This window comes from Limanda limanda, chromosome 5 (assembly GCF_963576545.1).
Source record: "Limanda limanda chromosome 5, fLimLim1.1, whole genome shotgun sequence".
In the NCBI taxonomy this organism is placed as follows: domain Eukaryota; kingdom Metazoa; phylum Chordata; class Actinopteri; order Pleuronectiformes; family Pleuronectidae; genus Limanda; species Limanda limanda.
The window spans coordinates 1,681,573-1,701,178 of record NC_083640.1 but is presented as its reverse complement, the minus strand read 5'-3'; the positions used below and the strand labels follow the sequence as shown (position 1 = coordinate 1,701,178).

General features: G+C 39.5%; 1 protein-coding gene across 1 annotated transcript; it reads left to right on the top strand.

Annotated features, from left to right (window-relative positions):
- The first annotated feature begins 1,021 nt into the window (after positions 1–1,021).
- Positions 1,022–17,138, top strand: LOC133001426 (beta-1,3-galactosyltransferase 2-like). The gene is made up of 4 exons (XM_061070999.1): positions 1,022–1,081; positions 10,912–11,133; positions 11,625–12,126; positions 16,885–17,138. Exons 1-4 carry the CDS (start codon positions 1,022–1,024, stop codon positions 17,136–17,138), a joined length of 1,038 nt encoding a protein of 345 aa, XP_060926982.1.
- Positions 17,139–19,606: the final 2,468 nt, after the last annotated feature.

The window sequence follows — 19,606 nt, the reverse complement described above, 5'->3', positions numbered from 1 at the left end:
GATCAAAAACCATCCAAGGATGTCTTAAGCGATCCGTATATTGAATATTTGGTTAATACGTTTGTGTTTTTTGAAAAAACTGAAAAAATGACTTCGACCATTGTGACAATATACAAGATCTTGTTATCAAACAGTTATGACAAAGAAATGTGATATAGGTTTAACCTTCAACTTTAATAAATAGTAAATGGTGTAAAATAAACATCTTCTCTGTATACAAGCTGTTTTCATATTGGTGCATATCAGCCAACATATCTAAGGAGTCATTGCAGTTGACACACAAATACTATGCATAAATTACAATGATTCTGAAGTTATGATTACATTTTCTAGTATTATACTTGAAACTTGATATTTTGCATTTAACCATCAATTTTATAGAAATATCAAGAAAAGAGAAATACCCAAATACAGGCAGCTCAAAGTTTAAGATTAAAGAAATGTTTAACCAGCCCCCGTCAGCCGGACAACTCCGCTGGCTTCACACACTTGTCACATTAATCGTAGAATTGTAGTTGTGTTTGGGTTTATTGTGATACAGGCTGTGGCGTTTCTACATAAGGGGAAGGTGGGGCACTGCCCCACCAGATGGCGCTGTTGTGCAGAAAGCTGAACATCTGAACTTTGTGGCAAAAATATATTTTATTTTATTTTATATGCAAAGTAGCGTGAATGTTTGTGTGAATAACCTTGACTCACAAGCATTATAGTCTTGTTTTGAAGTCATTTGATTTGTGTTTGTGTTTCTGTCTGTGAGTTTGCTTTGTGAAACGCTTCCCTCTTGCCGTCCGTCTCTGTTCTGACCTCTGTGACTTGTTCTGCCTCTGTTCATCGCCTTCCTCCCCGAAGCATGTGACCATCTGATCACACAGTCTCTGCACAGTCAGACAACCGGAGGAAAACTTGTGACCGAAGCAGCAGCTGTGGAGCTGGCGGCGTCAGCTCAGTTCTCCGAGAGATAAAAACTGGACCCTGGCGTCTCCACACTCCTTCATCCATCTGTGCACCTCCGCCACCCAACATGGACTGCGGCATCTTCACCTCCAAGACCGTGCTCCTCTTCCTCAGCTTGGTGTTTTGTGTGAGTCGATGAGTCATTTCTCCACCTCCCAAGATTAGTTTTTGAGTAAATCGGATTTGTTGTGTTCTTTTACAGCTGTATTAGTTATAACTTATAAGCCAGATGTGCGACCATGCATAACGCAAATCAGAGCTGTGACCTGATAAACACGTCGGTGTCTTGCTGCTCTTGTCTCTACTCCGCAGTTCCTCATTTTGACTTTTTGCTCAGTTGCGCAATTTATCACACGCATCTGCGCAATTTATTCTTAAAAAACCCAATGTGATAAAAAGTTAATGGCCACAAGTTACCTCTCTCAATAATGGGAATTTAAATGTAATTGACTTGTCGATGACGGTGATTTGTCACCCAGCCACTCGGACTGACGAGTTTATATCTAGCTTTGTATCGATTCATAATACTTCTGATATGTATATTGTTAGTTGTAGTGGATGAATTCACCCTGACTCTCCTTCATTTAGTTTCACAAGAAAACAGTTGTAGGTTCTCTTTGCATCAGGGACCCAGTGAAGTCCTCTATCTGCAATGTGGCTCATGTTTGTCTAATTCGATTACTGAGAGATCAAATTGGCCTGAGTGTGTTTCCAAAAACAAACTACAGACATGATGGTTTATCATTTTTCATTTCTATATCCACAGTTTAAATTATTAATTAAATCAATTAAATTATTTTTCATCCTCTTTGCAGTTCACACTGACCTTGTTATCATCTTTGGTTGTGTAATGAGTCTCTTTAGGGATTTCCAATGTCAAAGGAGTTATTTCATCCTGTATTTTTCAACATGTCCTAAAGCCTCTCCTTTATATCCCACCAGCAATTAAACTATTCCTGCCATATTCCAAACATATTTTATATAAACTGCAGGTTTCTGTTTTTGAAGCAGCAACAATTCAATGTGTGCAATGCTCATTTATTAACCACATAACGCTAAAGACCAACATCAGGGTTTGTTTTCTACACAGCTCTGTTGTGTAGTTTGTCACGCTCGTTGGCCATAAATGAAGAATGTGGGAAAAGTAGTCTGCTTATTATTAGAACAGTGAACATCTGTCTTAAATTTTTCCAGTGATTCATCAGCTGTGTGAGTTTGATCATGACAAATTTCGGCATCTTGAGCAAAACTATCTAGAACTAGGAAAAAGCAAAGATTAAAAAATAGTTTTTATTACTGATCAAAGGTCAGGGAGGTCCCTATTGTTATTGTAAGGATTATTTATTCTTCTTATTATTATTATTATTATTCAGGCAAATGAATTGGCTTTTTGAGGGCTTTAACATGCTCAACTTCTTACCAAAATTTGCAGAAAGTTAGAAAGTGGTGAACATTTACGTATTCTGAAGGAATTTTCAATGGGCGTCGCAAAATGGCTCAACGGTGCCCCCCGAGACAGCCCGAGACCCCTGGAACGTGTTCGCATTGACCGGTCTTCACAAAAATCGATATACAGGTGTATCATGACCAGACAAACAAAAAAGTCTTTAGGTGCAATTGGAAAAACACAAGTCAAACAAAAACAGGCTTTTTGTTTGACCAGACAAACAAAAAGCCTGCTATCTTGCATTTAGTGGCCATTTTGGCCATATTCCACATTTTTACTTTGATGTACTTGTACCAGGGTTTTCATCGGATCAACGTCAAATTGAGATGAGTGTCATCACAACAAGATGGAGATAAAAACTGACTGACGGATTTTTTTTTAGTCACACCGTATGACCGTGGCGTGGCGTCAAAGTTTGATTACACGCCATGAAAACACGATGTTCTGTCACGCTGACATACATGGACCATGAATCCTTTGATGCTGAGCCGCAAACAAACAACTCCACTCCTGCAGTGTCTGCTCAAATTCTTACCAACATTTGCAGAAAGTTAAAACTTTTTGAGGGCTTTAACATGCAAAATGGAGATATAAACTTTCAATAATCACATATCGTATGGTTTTTTTCTGCGATACCTGAAATAATAGCTCGACAACTTCACACATTAGTCTTAAAAAGACAGCATCACTCATCAAGTCAATCAATCAAAGTTTATTTAGGGCCCGAGCACTGATCAAAGGTCATGGAGGTCCCTATTGTTATTGTAAGGATTATTCTTCTTCTTCTTCTTCTTCTTCTTCTTCTTCTTCTTCTTCTTCTTCTTCTTCTTCTTCTTCTTCTTCTTTAGGCAAATGAATTGGCTTTTTGAGGGCTTTAACATGCTCAACTTCTTACCAAAATTTGCAGAAAGTTAGTAAGTGGTGAAAATTTACGTATTCTGAAGGAATTTTCAATGGGCGTCGCAAAATGGCTCAACGGTGCCCCCGAGACCCCTGGAACGTGTTCACATTGACCGGTTTTCACAAAAATCGATATACAGGTGTATCATGACCAGACAAACAAAAAAGTCTTTAGGTGCAATTGGAAAAACAGGAAGCCTGCTATCTTGCATTTAGTGGCCATTTTGGCCATATTCCACATTTTTACTTTGATGTACTTGTACTTATTATTATTATTCAGGCAAATTAATTGGCTTTTTTTATTATTATTATTGTATTCTATAGTCTAACCCTTATACTTATATTTATACCTCTACTATTTATCATATCATATTATATCATACTCTTTGTATATTCTTTGTATATATAAGTCTATATACACATATTTATACATGTGTACATGTTATTATTATTATTATTATAGGAATTATTATTCCTATTTATTCAATGTATTAACTTTTAATGTATCAACTTTTTTATTGTACCCTCGGCACCATTGAAAATGAGGGTCTTATCCCTCAATGTGTCTTCCGAGGCTTAAATAAATATTCAATCAATTATATTTACTATTATTATATATACTGTTGCTGCCATTATTACTATATACTGCTATTATATTGGTATAATTACTATCATATATAAATATATATTATGTTATATTATATACTGTACTATTTTTATATACTGTCTAACAATAACATTACTATCATATCATCAGTACTATTACCATCATCTTGCCACTGCACCTTATCTACCTATTTATCTTGTGTTTCTGTTTTTATTCTTTCTACCTCAATATCTTTTATTTTATTCTATTGTATTGTATTTTATTGTATTCAAATATACCGGCTGCTATGACGACTTAATTTCCCTTCGGGGATGAATAAGGTAATCTATCTATCTATCTATCTATCTATCTATCTATCTATCTATCTATCTATCTATCTATCTATCTATCTATCTATCTATCTATCTATCTATCTATCTATCTATCTATCTATCTATCTATCTATCTATCTATCTATCTATCTATCTATCTATCTATCTATCTATCTATCTATCTATCTATCTATCTCTCTCTCTCTCTCTCTCTCTCTCTCTCTCTCTCTCTCTCTCTCTCTCTCTCTACCTACCTACCTACCTACCTACCTACCTACCTACCTACCTACCTACCTACCTACCTACCTACCTACCTACCTACCTACCTACCTACCTACCTACCTACCTACCTACCTACCTACCTACCTACCTACCTACCTACCTACCTACCTACCTACCTACCTATCTATCTATCTATCTATCTATCTATCTATCTATCTATCTATCTATCTATCTATCTATCTATCTATCTATCTATCTATCTATCTATCTATCTATATAGATAAGACCAAAAGTAAAAAAGTTAAGAAACATTGTTTGTCTTCTGTTGCTGTGCTGTGTTGCTATGAATAGTAACAAACTAAATGAATCACACTGATTTGTTTCCCTCCAACACTGTGTTAATTGATCAGGGCCATGAATCCTGTATATATTCAGAAAGACAGAGGTAGATATTACAGTACTAGTCATATTTATTCAAATGTAACATATTTACAACATTCACATCATTAAATCATTTCAAATATGTACAAAGGGGGAACAGGGGAGGGGTTTGTTTTGAGGAGTAGGAAAAGGGTGAGGGAGGCGGGGGCAAGGAGGGAAAAGTCAGTGCTTCTCCACCTCTTCTCTCTCCTCCAGCTCATCTCGGCCTCCTCCTTTCTGCAGCTCAGTCCCATAGTTGGAGTTGTCTCCTGTTGCAGTTTCGTCTCCAGCACCTGACTCTCCCTAAGCTCCTTTTCTTTTGTAGTGCGCAAGCCCGGGCAGCCGATGTAGGGAGTTCTTTCTGGGTTTCGCATGTGAGGAGCTGGTTCTTGTCAATGAGCTTAACCATCGGCCTCCGCTGTCCGACCTCCAGTAGTTTGACCTGGTTTTCCTTGTTGACCTCCAGCTCACTGCCACAGCTTGTCTCAGGCTCCTGGTGCAGGCTCCTGGTTATTATTATTATTCAGGCGAATAAATTGGCTTTTTGAGGGCTTTACCATGCTCAACTTCTTACCAAAATTTGCAGAAAGTTAGAAAGTGGTGAAAATGTACTTATGTCTATCTGTCATCAGCAGCAACATTTTTCAAATTATTCAAGTTGTATTTGGCAGCCCTTGTGGAGATGTGCTTGAAATAAATGGTTAGCCAGGAAAGTATAAAAAACAGTTTGCTTCAATATCAGTAAGAATAGTATTTTCACTTTATTCTTAACAGGATAAACCTGGCTGTATCAATATTAGTGTCCATGGAGTCATTGTCAGTTAACTGAATTCATATGAATACTGAAGACATGAGCATACAACTTGGTTCAAAAGTAGTAGGTCAGTAACTGTTTGTTGTGTACAGCTACGTTTGTCATTTGTCTAGTATATGCACTGACGCTTTAACGCCATAGAAGTTCCCAACTCATACAAAATATATTGAAGTTGAAGGAGAAACAATAAGTTCATTTTAAACGTTCTTATGAATGTTAGTGTTTTTAACTAAGAGTCCTTTGATAATGCCTATGATATCCCATCTCTGCCTTTAAACAGTGTGGAATCAATGGCAGCTGCCTCAAAGGCAACAAAGTCAATGTGGCATCAGAGGCACTTGCCTTTGTTGCCACACTGACTTTACATAAACTTTAACATGCTCAACTTCTTACCAAAATTTGCAGAAAGTTAGAAAGTGGTGAAAATTTACGTATTCTGAAGGAATTTTCAATGGGCGTCGCAAAATGGCTCAACGGTGCCCCCGAGACCCCTGGTACGTGTTCAAATTGACCGGTCTTCACAAAAATCGATATACAGGTGTATCATGACCAGACAAACAAAAAAGTCTTTAGGTGCAATTGGAAAAACACAACAGGAAGCCTGCTATCTTGCATTTAGTGGCCATTTTGGCCATATTCCACATTTTTACTTTGATGTACTTGTACCAGGGATTTCATCGGATCAACGTCAAATTGAAATGAGTGTCATCACAACAAGATGGAGATAAAAACTGACTGACACATTTTTTTTTTAGTCACATGGTGTGACCGTGGCGTGGCGTCAAAGTTTGATTACACGCCATGAAAACACGATGTTCTGTACATACATCAACCATGAATCCTTTGATGCTGAGCCGGTTAAATATCAAAGGAATCTTTGTTTTTATTATTATTTTCTGGCAAAACGCATGCAACGCTTCAAAATGCATGTGCTCGGGCCCGCCCAGTGCTGCTTTGCAGCCCTAGAAATTTAATTTAATTTTGATACTGTATTTTTGCTATCATATTTATTTATTATTATTATTTAGGCAAATTAATTGGCTTTTTGAGGGCTTTAACATGCTCAACTTCTTACTAAAATTTGCAGAAAGTTAGACAGTGGTGAACATTTACGTATTCTGGAGGAATTTTCAATGGGCGTCGCAAAATGGCTCAACAGTGCCCCCCGAGACCCCCCGAGACCCCCGGAAAAAGTGTAGTAAAAAGGAAAAAGACTGTTAAATTTAATTATACTTATTATTATTCAGGCAAATGAATTGGCTTTTTGAGGGCTTTACCATGCTCAACTTCTTACCAAAATTTGCAGAAAGTTAGAAAGTGGTGAAAATTTACGTATTCTGAAGGAATTTTCAATGGGCGTCGCAAAATGGCTCAACGGTGCCCCCGAGACCCCTGGAACGTGTTCACATTGACCGGTCTTCACAAAAATCGATATACAGGTGTATCATGACCAGACAAACAAAAAAGTCTCCCCAACAGACAGAATGCAACATGAAGATGATGCATTTAATTTTCCCATGCTATTTGTGGGTGTGTTATTTTTCCCTGTTGGAGAATCCCATACCGGGTCTTCCTCCAAAGCTTAACGCCGGCTTCACACCGGACGCTGAAGCGCAGCGCAGCGCTAATAATATCACACACTTTTGCTGTACAAGACCAGCTTCTTCCCAGCTGCAGTTGGCCTTATCAACAAGGCCCGGGACCCCCACCTGACTTGGACTTTTATTCCGCCCCCACACCTCAAGGATGTGTTAGATTAACACATGCTATATTTTATTATACTGCATTACATCGCATTTTGCATTTCACTTTTTACTTTTTATCTTTTATATATTTTATATATATATATATATATATATATATATATATATATATATATATATATATACTGTTTTTCTTATGTGTGCTGTATTTATAATGTTTATTTATTATGGAGAATACCTAGCCCCCCCTCTCTCTCTATTTTTATCTATATGACTGCTTGTGTGGCTGTAGTGTATGGGCAGAGGGGGACATTTAATAATGTGATTGGTAAAATTAAAACTCCAGGACAACAGAAGCATATTTGATCATTTATATCATATAAAATATGTCATCAATATTGTTTAAATCCATTTTTTCAGTGTGTTTCCCGGCGCGATACCTTCCTTGCAGTGAAAAGATGTCATGGAGGGGAACTAGGAGGTGGTGGTTTTGGCTGATGCTGTTCCTCGTGATGGAAACATTATTGTTCATATTCCACTATTCAACCACGGAAGTATTATTGCCTTTGAGGAGAAGCTCGGCATCTCGCAACAGTATAACGACAGCCTACGATGTGAGTATATTTACTGGCCTGTGCTTCCATTTCATATAAAGGGAGCTTTGAAAAGGACAGAGGCAAAAAATAATATACACATAATGTATTTGTGCTGTTCTTCCTATTTATCTTGTGAGAGGAACAACTATGCACTTGAGATGAGTCACCAGCAGCAGAGCTGGAATTGCACTCCTGCTTTAATGCTAGGGTTGGTAATCCTAGAAGAGCTAGCAAGAGCAAGCTACACAGAATGCAACAGATACCTCGACTCCCTCCTATCAGCCCTCTCATCAAAGCTACGACACAACACATGAATGTGCACTGACTGACTAAGTGCGAGAAGACAACTTTTCCGTCATTCACCCACTAGCTCCTGAAAGGGCCACAGACAATCACTCTTTTCTTATTCAGACTACTTTTCTTTTCGTATACAGGATATTAATGAATCAGATACAAAGTCTAAACAACTTACCAGCCCTAACTTGAAGTGCCATGTTTATACTATTTTTAAATTATTATACAGCAGTCACATGTATATGATATAACTGTAGGCCGCAGCACAGTTCATATCTACCATCTTATGAAGCACCTGCAGTGGCTACAGAATCAATAATGATACCACAAGGATACTGCAAAAACTGTGATTTCTATGTCTGTATTTCCCCTCTGGTACAGGCCTGAATCAAGACTCAGATTAGTGGGGCAATTAATAAAGATGGCGGTGGGCACCTTTTCACACAGTGGACTTAGGGCCTGATCTACTAATGGTTTGCGGGTGTAAAAACTTGTGCAAACTTGATTTCACCTGCAGAAAGGGTAAGGGTTTAGGGTTAGGGTTAGGGTTAGGGTTATTTAACCGCTTGCATGTTCCATTAGTAGAACATGCAAGCTGATCTACTAATGGTGCGCACTGAGGATTGTGTGCAGAATAACGTCCGTTTAGCAATTTGCCTTAAGGAATATGCAATATTATAATAATATCGGCCGCGCACACAATGTGATTTACAAAGCCTGAAAATAATTGCGGTGGTTATGACTCTGTCTTTATTTATTCAGTTTGAAAGGTAGGTGCTAATCGGCACAGATGGCTGCAGCCAAATAAAACTGAGCATTCACAGCCACTAAAGAATAGAAAATCGATCTCAAGCCTCCGCCCCCTCGCTCAGAGAGACACACACAGTGAGATCAGAGCTTGTTCACAGTGGAAACACCGAGTTTCTCTGGTCTCAGCTGCTCAGAGATCAGCACCGCAGCTTCTTGGTCAGAGCAGAAGCTGCAGTTTCTGTGTTATAAATGTAAATGTTAAATGTTACACTTAAATGTTAAATCTAAATGCTAAATCTAAATCTCAATGTTAAATCTAAATCTAAATGTGAAATCTAAATGTTTAATCTAAATCTAAATGTTAAATTTTAATCTAAATGTTAAACCTAAATGTTAAATCTAAATCTAAATGTTAAATCTGAATTTAAATCGAAATGTTAAATCGAAATGTTAAATCGAAATGTTAAATCGAAATGTTAAATCGAAATGTTAAATCGAAATCGTAATGTTAAATCGAAATGTTTCGGGTGAAACTAAATATTTAACTAATATGCAAATTCAAATGCCGGTAACAGGAAGTAACAAAATAAAAGCTTTCCTGCTTTTTTTGTCCTTTGCCAATCACATCTGTGGTTTTTGACTGCTGGGCGTAAAATATCAAAAACACTTGAAAGATAATGTTGCTATTATTTTGCTAATGTTTTTTCAGGCTCCTACTAGCTACAATAACACACCTGGGCAAGCCACACCCTCCACCTCCACTGGGATGTCATACCGCTCGGTATACTTTCATACCCATGTAACCTAGCTGGCTGTTTGTTTGTGTTTTAATCTTTTAATCACTAAAAACGTATTGCTCCCTTGTAATGCACAGGTTATTCAAGAGAGAATTCTAGACATTATAACAGATGAGCATTCACATCCACTCATTATCTTTCTGACTGAAGAGAATTATAGATTGTATTGTACGTTTATTTAAGGAATGTTTAACTAAATAAAATGGACAATCAAAAGATGAGGTTACTGGGAGGTAGGGTTGCAAAATTCCGGGAATATTCAAAGTTGGAAACTTTCCATGGGAATTAACGGGAATTAACGGGAATATACAGGAATTCATGGGAATAAACGGGAATATATGGGAATTAACGGGAAAATACGGGAATAAACTGGAAATGTTGTGGGTAATTTATACTAACTGTATTTACCTTGTCATATACAGACATAAATGTAAACATTTTGTTTTGTCATAGGCTGATTTGAGCCCTGAAGAACTTTGGACACTTGACTATGTGCTTCTGCATCGTTGTGTCATTCTTAACATAGGTCTTTACACAGTATCTGCACATGTACACAGCCTTTCCTTCTACATTGAATGGGGTGAAATGTCTCCACACATGAGAGAGTGCACGTGGCATTGTTCTGTAGAATAAGATGAGAAAAAAGTTTGTAAAAAAACACTAATGCAATGCTAGAGATATAAATAGTTAGCCAAACAATTGGAATTGTCTGTAAACATATTTTACAATTGATGGATAAATGAATGGAAATAGGCTAGATGAACAGATGAACAATCCTCAATCAGCATGCTAATATATTTTCCCCAGAAATATCATCGAAACTTACCTGACTAGTCCTTCACTCTACAGCAGGCCTCAATAGTCCTGCTGTAGATGACAGCGTTCATATATTTTGGCTTCATTTCTGGATAGTGGGAGAAAATGGAGACATGTCGTCTATCTTTATATCAAGTCTATGGTACCTACAAGAGTTCTAATATTCCCTTGCATGGTGTATAAATCCAGCTTTTCTCCCTGTTATCAGGCTGTTTCATCTTCTTTTATTACAAGATGCTTCTGTAGCCTACTTTAACTTTAACCTCCTCTGCTTGCACAGTACTTTGTGGCGTACCCACACCAGTATCGTTTCATAGTGGACGAGCCACACAGATGTCGACAGGAAACACCATTCTTGGTTCTCATGATTCCAGTAGCCCCCCATAACAGAGGGGCCCGTGACGTCATCCGTAACACATGGGGCAAAGAAACCACAGTGCAGGGCCACTTGGTCAGCTACTACTTCCTGCTGGGACTGTCCGGAGCGGGAGACGGGTCCGAGGTCCTTGAGGAGCAAGTGAGTGCGTTCGTTAATGAAATCTGAATGGGTTTTTTTAGAATCCATTTTGACCATCAAAAACAAGACTCATAACTGAAGAGAAGAAAAATTGGTCCAAAGGTTAATTGGGGGGAAATCAAACTGCATTTCTGCTCTTGCTGTTTGCAGACGACAAAAAATGGAAAGAGCAACAGCATCTGCTTCTGTTATCATAACCCTCACAGGGTAATCAGAGCTTGAGATGCCAGGTTAAAGCTGCAGTCAAACAAAATGCACTACAGAGACATCTCCTCAGACCAACTCTGAATTAAACCATATTAGCTTTTAAAAGATTTCGGTTCCACATTTGCATTTCCAGTTCTTTTTTATAGAGACCTGAGGTGAGTAGATAATGAGTGAATTATAATTTTTGGGTGAACTGGTTGCTCCCTTGTTTACAAAAAACATATTCATATCCCTGTTTGAAACTAAGTCTCCTATCTCTCTTTCTTTAGCTGTTACAGGAAAGCCGGCGACATCATGACCTACTCCAGAGTGACTTCATGGACAGCTACAATAACCTCACCATTAAAACCATGGTGATGTTTGAATGGCTCAACTCCCATTGCCCCAACACCTCCTACGCCATGAAGGTCGACACGGACATGTTCCTAAATGTTCAAAACCTTGTCTCCATGCTTGTGACGGCCCCCCGACATCTCTACATGACTGGACTCGTGTCGAGGGGCGCTTATGTTGTTCGAGACAATAGCTCAAAATGGTATTTGCCTGTGTCTGCCTTCCCCGAATCAACGTACCCACCGTTTGCCCAGGGACCGGGCTATGTGTTCTCAATGGATTTACCCATTAAGATACTGGGAGCGTCGTTGCAGATTAGAGCAGTCTACATTGAAGATGTGTACGTGGGACTGTGCATGAGACATCTGGGGCTCACACTAACAGATCCTCCTCATATTGGCTTGTTCAGGATATCAATGCCTTTTTTTCCCGGCACCTGTTACTGGTTATTATTATTATTATTATTATTAATATTATTATTATTTTTCAGGCAAATGAATTGGCTTTTTCGAGGGCTTTAACATGCTCAAATTCTTACCAAAATTTGCAGAAAGTTAGAAAGTGGTGAAAATTTACGTATTCTTAGGAATTTTCAAAGGGCGTCGCAAAATGGCTCAACGGTGCCCCCCGAGACCCCTGGAACGTGTTCACATTGAGTGGCCATTTTGGCCATATTCCAAATTTTTACTTTGATGTACTTGTACCAGGGTTTTCATCGGATCAACTTCAAATTGAGATGAGTGTCATCACACAAGATGGAGATAAAACCTGACTGACGGATTTGTTTTTAGTCACACGGTGTGACCATGGCACGGCCTCAAAGTTTGATTACACGCCATTATTTTTATTATAATTATTCATTTTTAGGGCCCGAGCACTGACTTCAAAGGTCAGGGAGGACCCTTTGGTTATTGTAAGGATTATTAGCTTCTTCTTATTATTATTCACGCAAATTAATTGGCTTTTTGAGGGCTTTAACATGCTCAACTTCTTACCAAAATTTGCAGAAAGTTAGAAAGTGGTGAAAATTGACGTATTCTGAAGGAATTTTCAATGGGCGTCGCAAAATGGCTCAACGGTGCCCCCCGAGACCCCTGGAACGTGTTCACATTGACCGGTCTTCACAAAAATCGATATACAGGTGTATCATGACCAGACAAACAAAAAAGTCTTGAGGTGCAATTGGAAAAACACAACAGGAAGCCTGCTATCTTGCATTTAGTGGCCATTTTGGCCATATTCCACATTTTTACTTTGATGTACTTTTACCAGGGTTTTCATCGGATCAACGTCAAATTGAGATGAGTGTCATCACAACAAGATGGAGATAAAAACTGACTGACAGATTTTTTTTTAGTGACACGGTGTGACCGTGGCGTGGCGTCAAAGTTTGATTACACGCCATGAAAACACAATGTTCTGGACATTAAAACACGATGTTCTGTACATACATCGACCATGAATCCTTTGATGCTGAGCCGGTCAAATATCAAAGGAATCTTTGTTTTTATTATTATTTTCAGGCAAAACGCATGCAAAGCTTCAAAATGCATGTGCTCGGGCCCGCCCAGTGCTGCTTTGCAGCCCTAGAAATTTTATTTGTTTATTGATCTTGTTATTATTATTATTATTCAGGTAAATGAATTGGCTTTTTGAGGGCTTTAACAAGCTCAAATTCTTACCAAAATTTGCAGAAAGTTAGAAAGTGGTGAAAATTTACGTATTTTGGAGGAATTTTTAATGGGCGTCGCAAAATGAATCAACGGTGCCCCCGAGACCCATGGTTATTATTATTAGGGCCCGAGCACAGACATCAAAGGTGTCTGGTGAGACCCTATTGAAATTGTAATGATTATTAGGGCCTGAGCACTGATCAAAGGTCATGGAGGACCCTATTGTTATTGTAAGGATTATTATTATTATTCAGGCAAATGAATTGGCTTTTTGAGGGCTTTAACATGCTCAACTTCTTACCAAAATTTGCAGAAAGTTAGAAAGTGGTGAAAATTTACGTATTCTGAAGGAATTTTCAATGGGCGTCGCAAAATGGCTCAACGGTGCCCCCCGAGACAGCCCGAGATCCCTGGAACGTGTTCACATTGACCGGTCTTTACAAAAATCGATATACAGGTGTATCATGACCAGACAAACAAAAAAGTCTTAGGTGCAATTGGAAAAACACAACAGGAAGCCTGCTATCTTGCATTTAGTGGCCATTTTGGCCATATTCCACATTTTTACTTTGATGTACTTGTACCAGGGTTTTCATCGGATCAACTTCAAATTGAGATGAGTGTCATCACAACAAGATGGAGATAAAAACTGACTGACGGATTTTTTTTTTTTTTAACATGGTGTGAGCGTGGCGTGGCGTCAAAGTTTGATTACATGCCATTAAAACACGATGTTCTGTAACGCTGTCATACATGGACCATGAATCCTTCAGGGGTGTCCAAACTTTTTGTCCCGAGGGCCACATACAGAAAAAAATACCAAGGACTGGGCCACTCACGCCTCCACGCCCCCCTGCCCTGGAGCGGACTGTTGACAGTCGCGTCGCTCAGGGCGGGGGGCCGTGGCGTGGTGGCGTTCTGAGGGACAGCTAGCAAGTCAGCAAAGCAATTCACCGCCAGACCACCAGGTGCGTGCCCCTTCTTGCATGTCTCTGAAAACGCAGAAGCATGCACCTGCCTCTCCCCTGTCGAAGAAGCCTGGCCCCATAAAGCAAAACAAAGTGCTTTAAGTAAGTGCCATTTTTGCTCTACTTAAGTTTTTTTTTTTTTTTATAAATTATATTTTTAGACATTGATGCGGGCCAATTAAAAATGGATGGCGGGCCGCAGTTGGCCCGCGGGCCGTAGTTTGGACACCCCTGTCCTAGATCAAAGGAAACTTTATGTCTTGCAAAGGTCACGTCTCTTTCTCTCTCAGAACTGGTTATTTTTGTTTTTTTCAGACAAAAAGCATGCAACGCTTCAAAATGCATGTGCTCGGGCCCACCCAGTGCTGCTTTGCAGCCGTAGAAATTTTAGTTATTATTATTATTATTATTCAGGCAAATGAATTGGCTTTTTAAGGGCTTTACCATGCTCAACTTCTTACCAAGATTCGCTTATTATCCTGACTGTCCTCCTATTTCCTCATTTTATTTACATTTCAACTTAAAAAAGGTCAGAACTCTGTTTCTGTTTCATAGTTTTTACTATTTTGATCCCAACATTAAAATCACATCACTCGGCTGCTGTTGAATAAACATTTTTACAGACAGAATCATTTTGGCTTCATCACATCAAACAGACAAATGTTCATATATGTTGGATTATTTCATATGTGAACAGACTTTATGTGATTGAACATGAATCGTGTCTCATGTGTGAGTTTTGATAAAGTTTGTTGAATGTGAACAATGATCAGCTGTTATTGATAACTGTGTTTTTATGTGGATCTTCATCAGTTTGCTCGACTTCATGGATCCAGACAAAATCTAAATGATAGAAAACATTTTCCATGAAAGTAAAAAACGAACCAAAGATAAAGATCAGAAAATAATGAAATCTTTTTACACACGTGGAAAAGTCGACAGGAGAAATAAAAACGAGTGAGAAGTAAAAGGAGAAATAAACAAAGCTTTAGAATAACGAGTTTAACATTTATATTTATTATTATTATTATTATTATTCAGGCAAATCAATTGGCTTTTTGAGGGCTTTAACATGCTCATCTTCTTACCAAAGTTTGCAGAAAGGTAGAAAGTGGTGAAAATTTACGTATTCTGAAGGAATTTTCAATGGGCGTCGCAAAATGGCTCAACAGTGCCCCCCGGGACCCACGAGACCCCCGAGACCCCTGGAACATGTTCGCATTGACCGATCTTTAGTATTATTATTATTCATTTTTTTTCTTTTTCTTCTTCTTCTTCAGGCAAATGAATTGGCTTTTTGAGGGCTTTAACATGCTCAACTTCTTACCAAAATTTGCAGAAAGTTAGTAAGTGGTGAAAATGTACGTATTCTGAAGGAATTTTCAACGGGCGTATTCCACATTTTTTGTTTGGTACCAGGGTTTTCATCGGATCAACTTCAAATTGAGATGAGTTTCATCACAACAAGATGGAGATAAAAACTATCTGACGGATTTTTTTTTAATCACAGGGTGTGACCGTGGCGTGGCGTCAAAGTTTGATTACACGCCATTGAAACACGATGTTCCGTAACGCGGTCATACATGGACCATGATTCCTTTGACTTCAGTCTTCCTAGATCAAAGGAAACTTTATGTCTTGCAAAGGTCACGTCTCTTTCTCTCTCAGAACTGGTTATTTTTGTTTTTTCAGACAAAAAGCATGCAACGCTTCAAAATGGATGTGCTCGGGCCCACCCAGTGCTGCTTTGCAGCCCTCAAAATGTTAGTCTTCAATGTATCTGATTCTGCTGCACCACTGTTTACACCTGAACCCCCCCTCCCCCCCAATCAAGAAGTGTGTTAGGAAAGACATCAAAGGATTCTTCTTCTTCTTCTTCTTCTTCTTCTTCTTCTTATTCTTCTTCTTCTTCTTCAGGCAAATGAATTGGCTTTTTGAGGGCTTTAACATGCTCAACTTCTTACCAAAATTTGCAGAAAGATAGTAAGTGGTGAAAATTTACGTATTCTGAAGGAATTTTTAATGGGTGTCGCAAAATGGCTCAACGGTGCCCCCGAGACCCCTGGTACGTGTTCACATTGACCGGTCTTCACAAAAATCGATATACAGGTGTATTTTAAATTGAAGTTGCTATTTTAAACACATAAAACATTAATAGGTGAAACATCAAGACTTATTATAAGAGTGTAAAGAAATTAAAACAAACTTCCCACTCGTGAGTTTCACTTTTTCATCTGAAGTACAAAGATTTTCAACCTTTTTAATATAATTTGAGCTTTAAAGCAAAAACTGCAGTAAATGTTCACTTTTTAAAACTCACTGCAATCTGGTTTTTACTTAAATGAGTTATTCCATGATAAATTAGGTCAAATCCCTGGATACATTAAAAGAAAACTTTATATAAAATTTAAACAATTCATTTTTGTTCCCTTTCATCAACTTTTAAAACTTTCATCTGGCATGGAGCCTACAATGATCACACAGGAGATGTGAGTATATGTTGCAGAAGTTCTAAATTCTCATTGTGTTGCTCTCACCTTGCAGAACTCATCCAGCTCCAGGAACGGTGATAGGAAGTCGGAGGGCATGGTCGGCTCCTCTGTCCCAGCAGAGCCCAGGAGCCAAAGGTCTGATCCCACAGCTCAAGAGGTTTAAAAAAGTTTCTGAGTCCAACTGGAGGAAGAGGGAGATGAGCCCAGGAGAGGAAGGGGTCGGGGGAATGGTGAAGAATGAAACAGCTCAGAGTTTGTCTCTCTGCAACTTGTTGGAGATGATCAGGCTGAGAGGAGCTGCAGGTTCTGGAGTCTAGAGGAGGAGAGGGGTGAGGAGTGAGAGATGCTGGGAGCTGTTAAGGCGTGTTGGTTTATCCTATAATATGAGAGAAGCCGATCCAAGATTTTGGTTCAATCAAATGTTTTATTTAAAGATACAATGAAGAGTTATTCATAGCTATGGACAATTATCACAGCCCATGCTAATTAAGTTAGCAGTAGGAAGATAATAATGGCCCCGAACAGCAGGGGTCGTGTATAATTATAACAGTAGATTTGATGTGATTGGTTATGAATATTTGGAGGGGAGTCACCGCAAATCACTTTGGATCTCCCTTATTGGTCCAGCCGCAGTCCCACGCCTCTTGTCACCGAATCCAGGAAGTAACAGGGAGCAGCTCTCCGTCATGCACCTACGCTACTCTACCGGTTGCTAGGGCAACTCTATCTACCCTGACAGTCTGATGTTGTCTCGTAATTTAGCCTTGAGTAGAAAATGTCTTGCTCCAGCCATCTCGGCTGCACCAATGTAACCATAACAAACTCTTTTCGACTCTCCTATCAGGACAGCTGTGAGACAGATTCTCAACAGAGCTGGAAGGTAGACGTGACTCCAGGAGGAAAGTTCCTGGACCATCTGCTGGAATCTGTTTAAATAGTTGGGGAACCCCCCCCCATGCACACCCACCCCCTTCCTGTGTTCCTCAGGGGGCAGGGCAGGGAGTGTGTGTTAATGTGTGTGTGTGTGTTTTGGGTGGATGGGGGAGGGGTCCTGCATTGTAAAGGCCGGCGCATGCTTCTGCGTTTTCACGGGCCCGGAGACGCAGGAGCCCTTCCGGGCCCCTCACGGCCCTTCCTACGTCCTTACGTGCGTCGGCCAATTTTTCTAACTAGACGGCAAAGCCCTGCAAGCGTCAACCGCCTGCAAGGGCTGTGATTGGTCTGCTAACTTCATCATTTCCGGAGTTGCATTTCCGGTTCATGCCCGGACACCACGGAAGATTTAGAAGAACGAATATGGACCAGATAGAAGAGCACTTGGCAGAAGAGATCCGAAACTATGACCACTAGTATAACCCGTCACTAACCGGCGGATTTTTCCGCCAGTAAAAGGCTCTGAGGAGCCGCCGTGGCGATGTAAATATATCGCTCTTCTTCGGGCCACACACGAAGAAGAGCCGACTTCGACAAAAAACATTACTCCGCCTAGTGTTCTGGCGGGGAATTGCATGGCAACCCGCGCAACGGTTGGAAAACCATGAATGAGAACGAGTCCTGCGTTACAGCTGCGTGCCTGCGGGCGAGAGAGAGCTGCGCCAACCTCCGCTGCTCAAGTAACGAGCCAGTTTTGAGAATGTAAGAAGTAGAAAGTACAGATATTTTTGTTCAAATGTAACGAGTAAAAGTAAAAAGTCGTCACGAAAATAAATACTCAAGTAAAGTACATATATGTGAAAAATCTACTTAAGTACAGTAACAAAGTATTTCTACTTCGTTACTTCCCACCACTGTGTATATATATTACAATCTTTATATTTCAAGCCTTAGAATGAATAAAAGTGTCTCTTCTCTCTGAGGTTATATTTTATATTCATGGCCCTGACATGTGGGTCGCTGGTGACCCGGCCTCTCAGCACTGATCGTCACAGCTTTTCACTTCACGGCTCGTTGTTGTGTTGAGATGCAAATGCAGGTCAGTAAAGATGGTTCAAAGCTTGACGGAAGGAGAAGTGTGAAGTGTCGCCTGTCGCCCGGTGATACAGCCTCACAACAAACAGGCCTGTTGATCTGAATGTGTCACAGTGGGATTTCTAAAATGGGCCCATGACCAGAAGTCAGGAGCCTCTTTCCAGCAGAGATCCAGCTGCAGCAGAAGAAACCAGACAAACTGGCTTGTTGGTGCACCAGGGTTTGGTGTCAGATAATGTTGTGTTACAGCCGGCACTCAGATCCCAGACGTGACATGTTCAGATGTGGATCTGCTTCCACATTCCTGCATCGACAAGGAGCGAACGACAACACAAGTATTTCATTATTTCTTTAGATTTGGTTTTTAAGATTTTCTTTCTTGTGAATGTTGGTTTATTGTTGGTTTATTTGCTGGTTAGTGGTTGTGTTGGTTGGTTTATTTCTTGGTTTATGGGTTTTTTCATGAGTTTGTTAGTTGTTTTGTAGTTTGGTTTGTTGGTTGGAATTGTTAGTTTGGTTTGTTTGTGGTTTGTCTAAGACAGAAGTGAGAAAGTCCATCAGTAACTTTCCTGTGTAAAGTGATCGTGCTGTTCTCCTGATCCATTGTGACCTGAGGGCAAATAAATCCAGGATAAGATTCAAGATTATTAACGTGTAAAGTACAACAGGCTGATAAGGACGTGACATATCATCGGCTCTTTTGTTCACACTATCTCACTCAATGTCCTGAAGTGTATCAGCTGATAATCACAGAATTACTACAGGAAATAAAAGAATCTCCTCTCACGACAGAGAGAAGAAATAAATCACTTCTTCT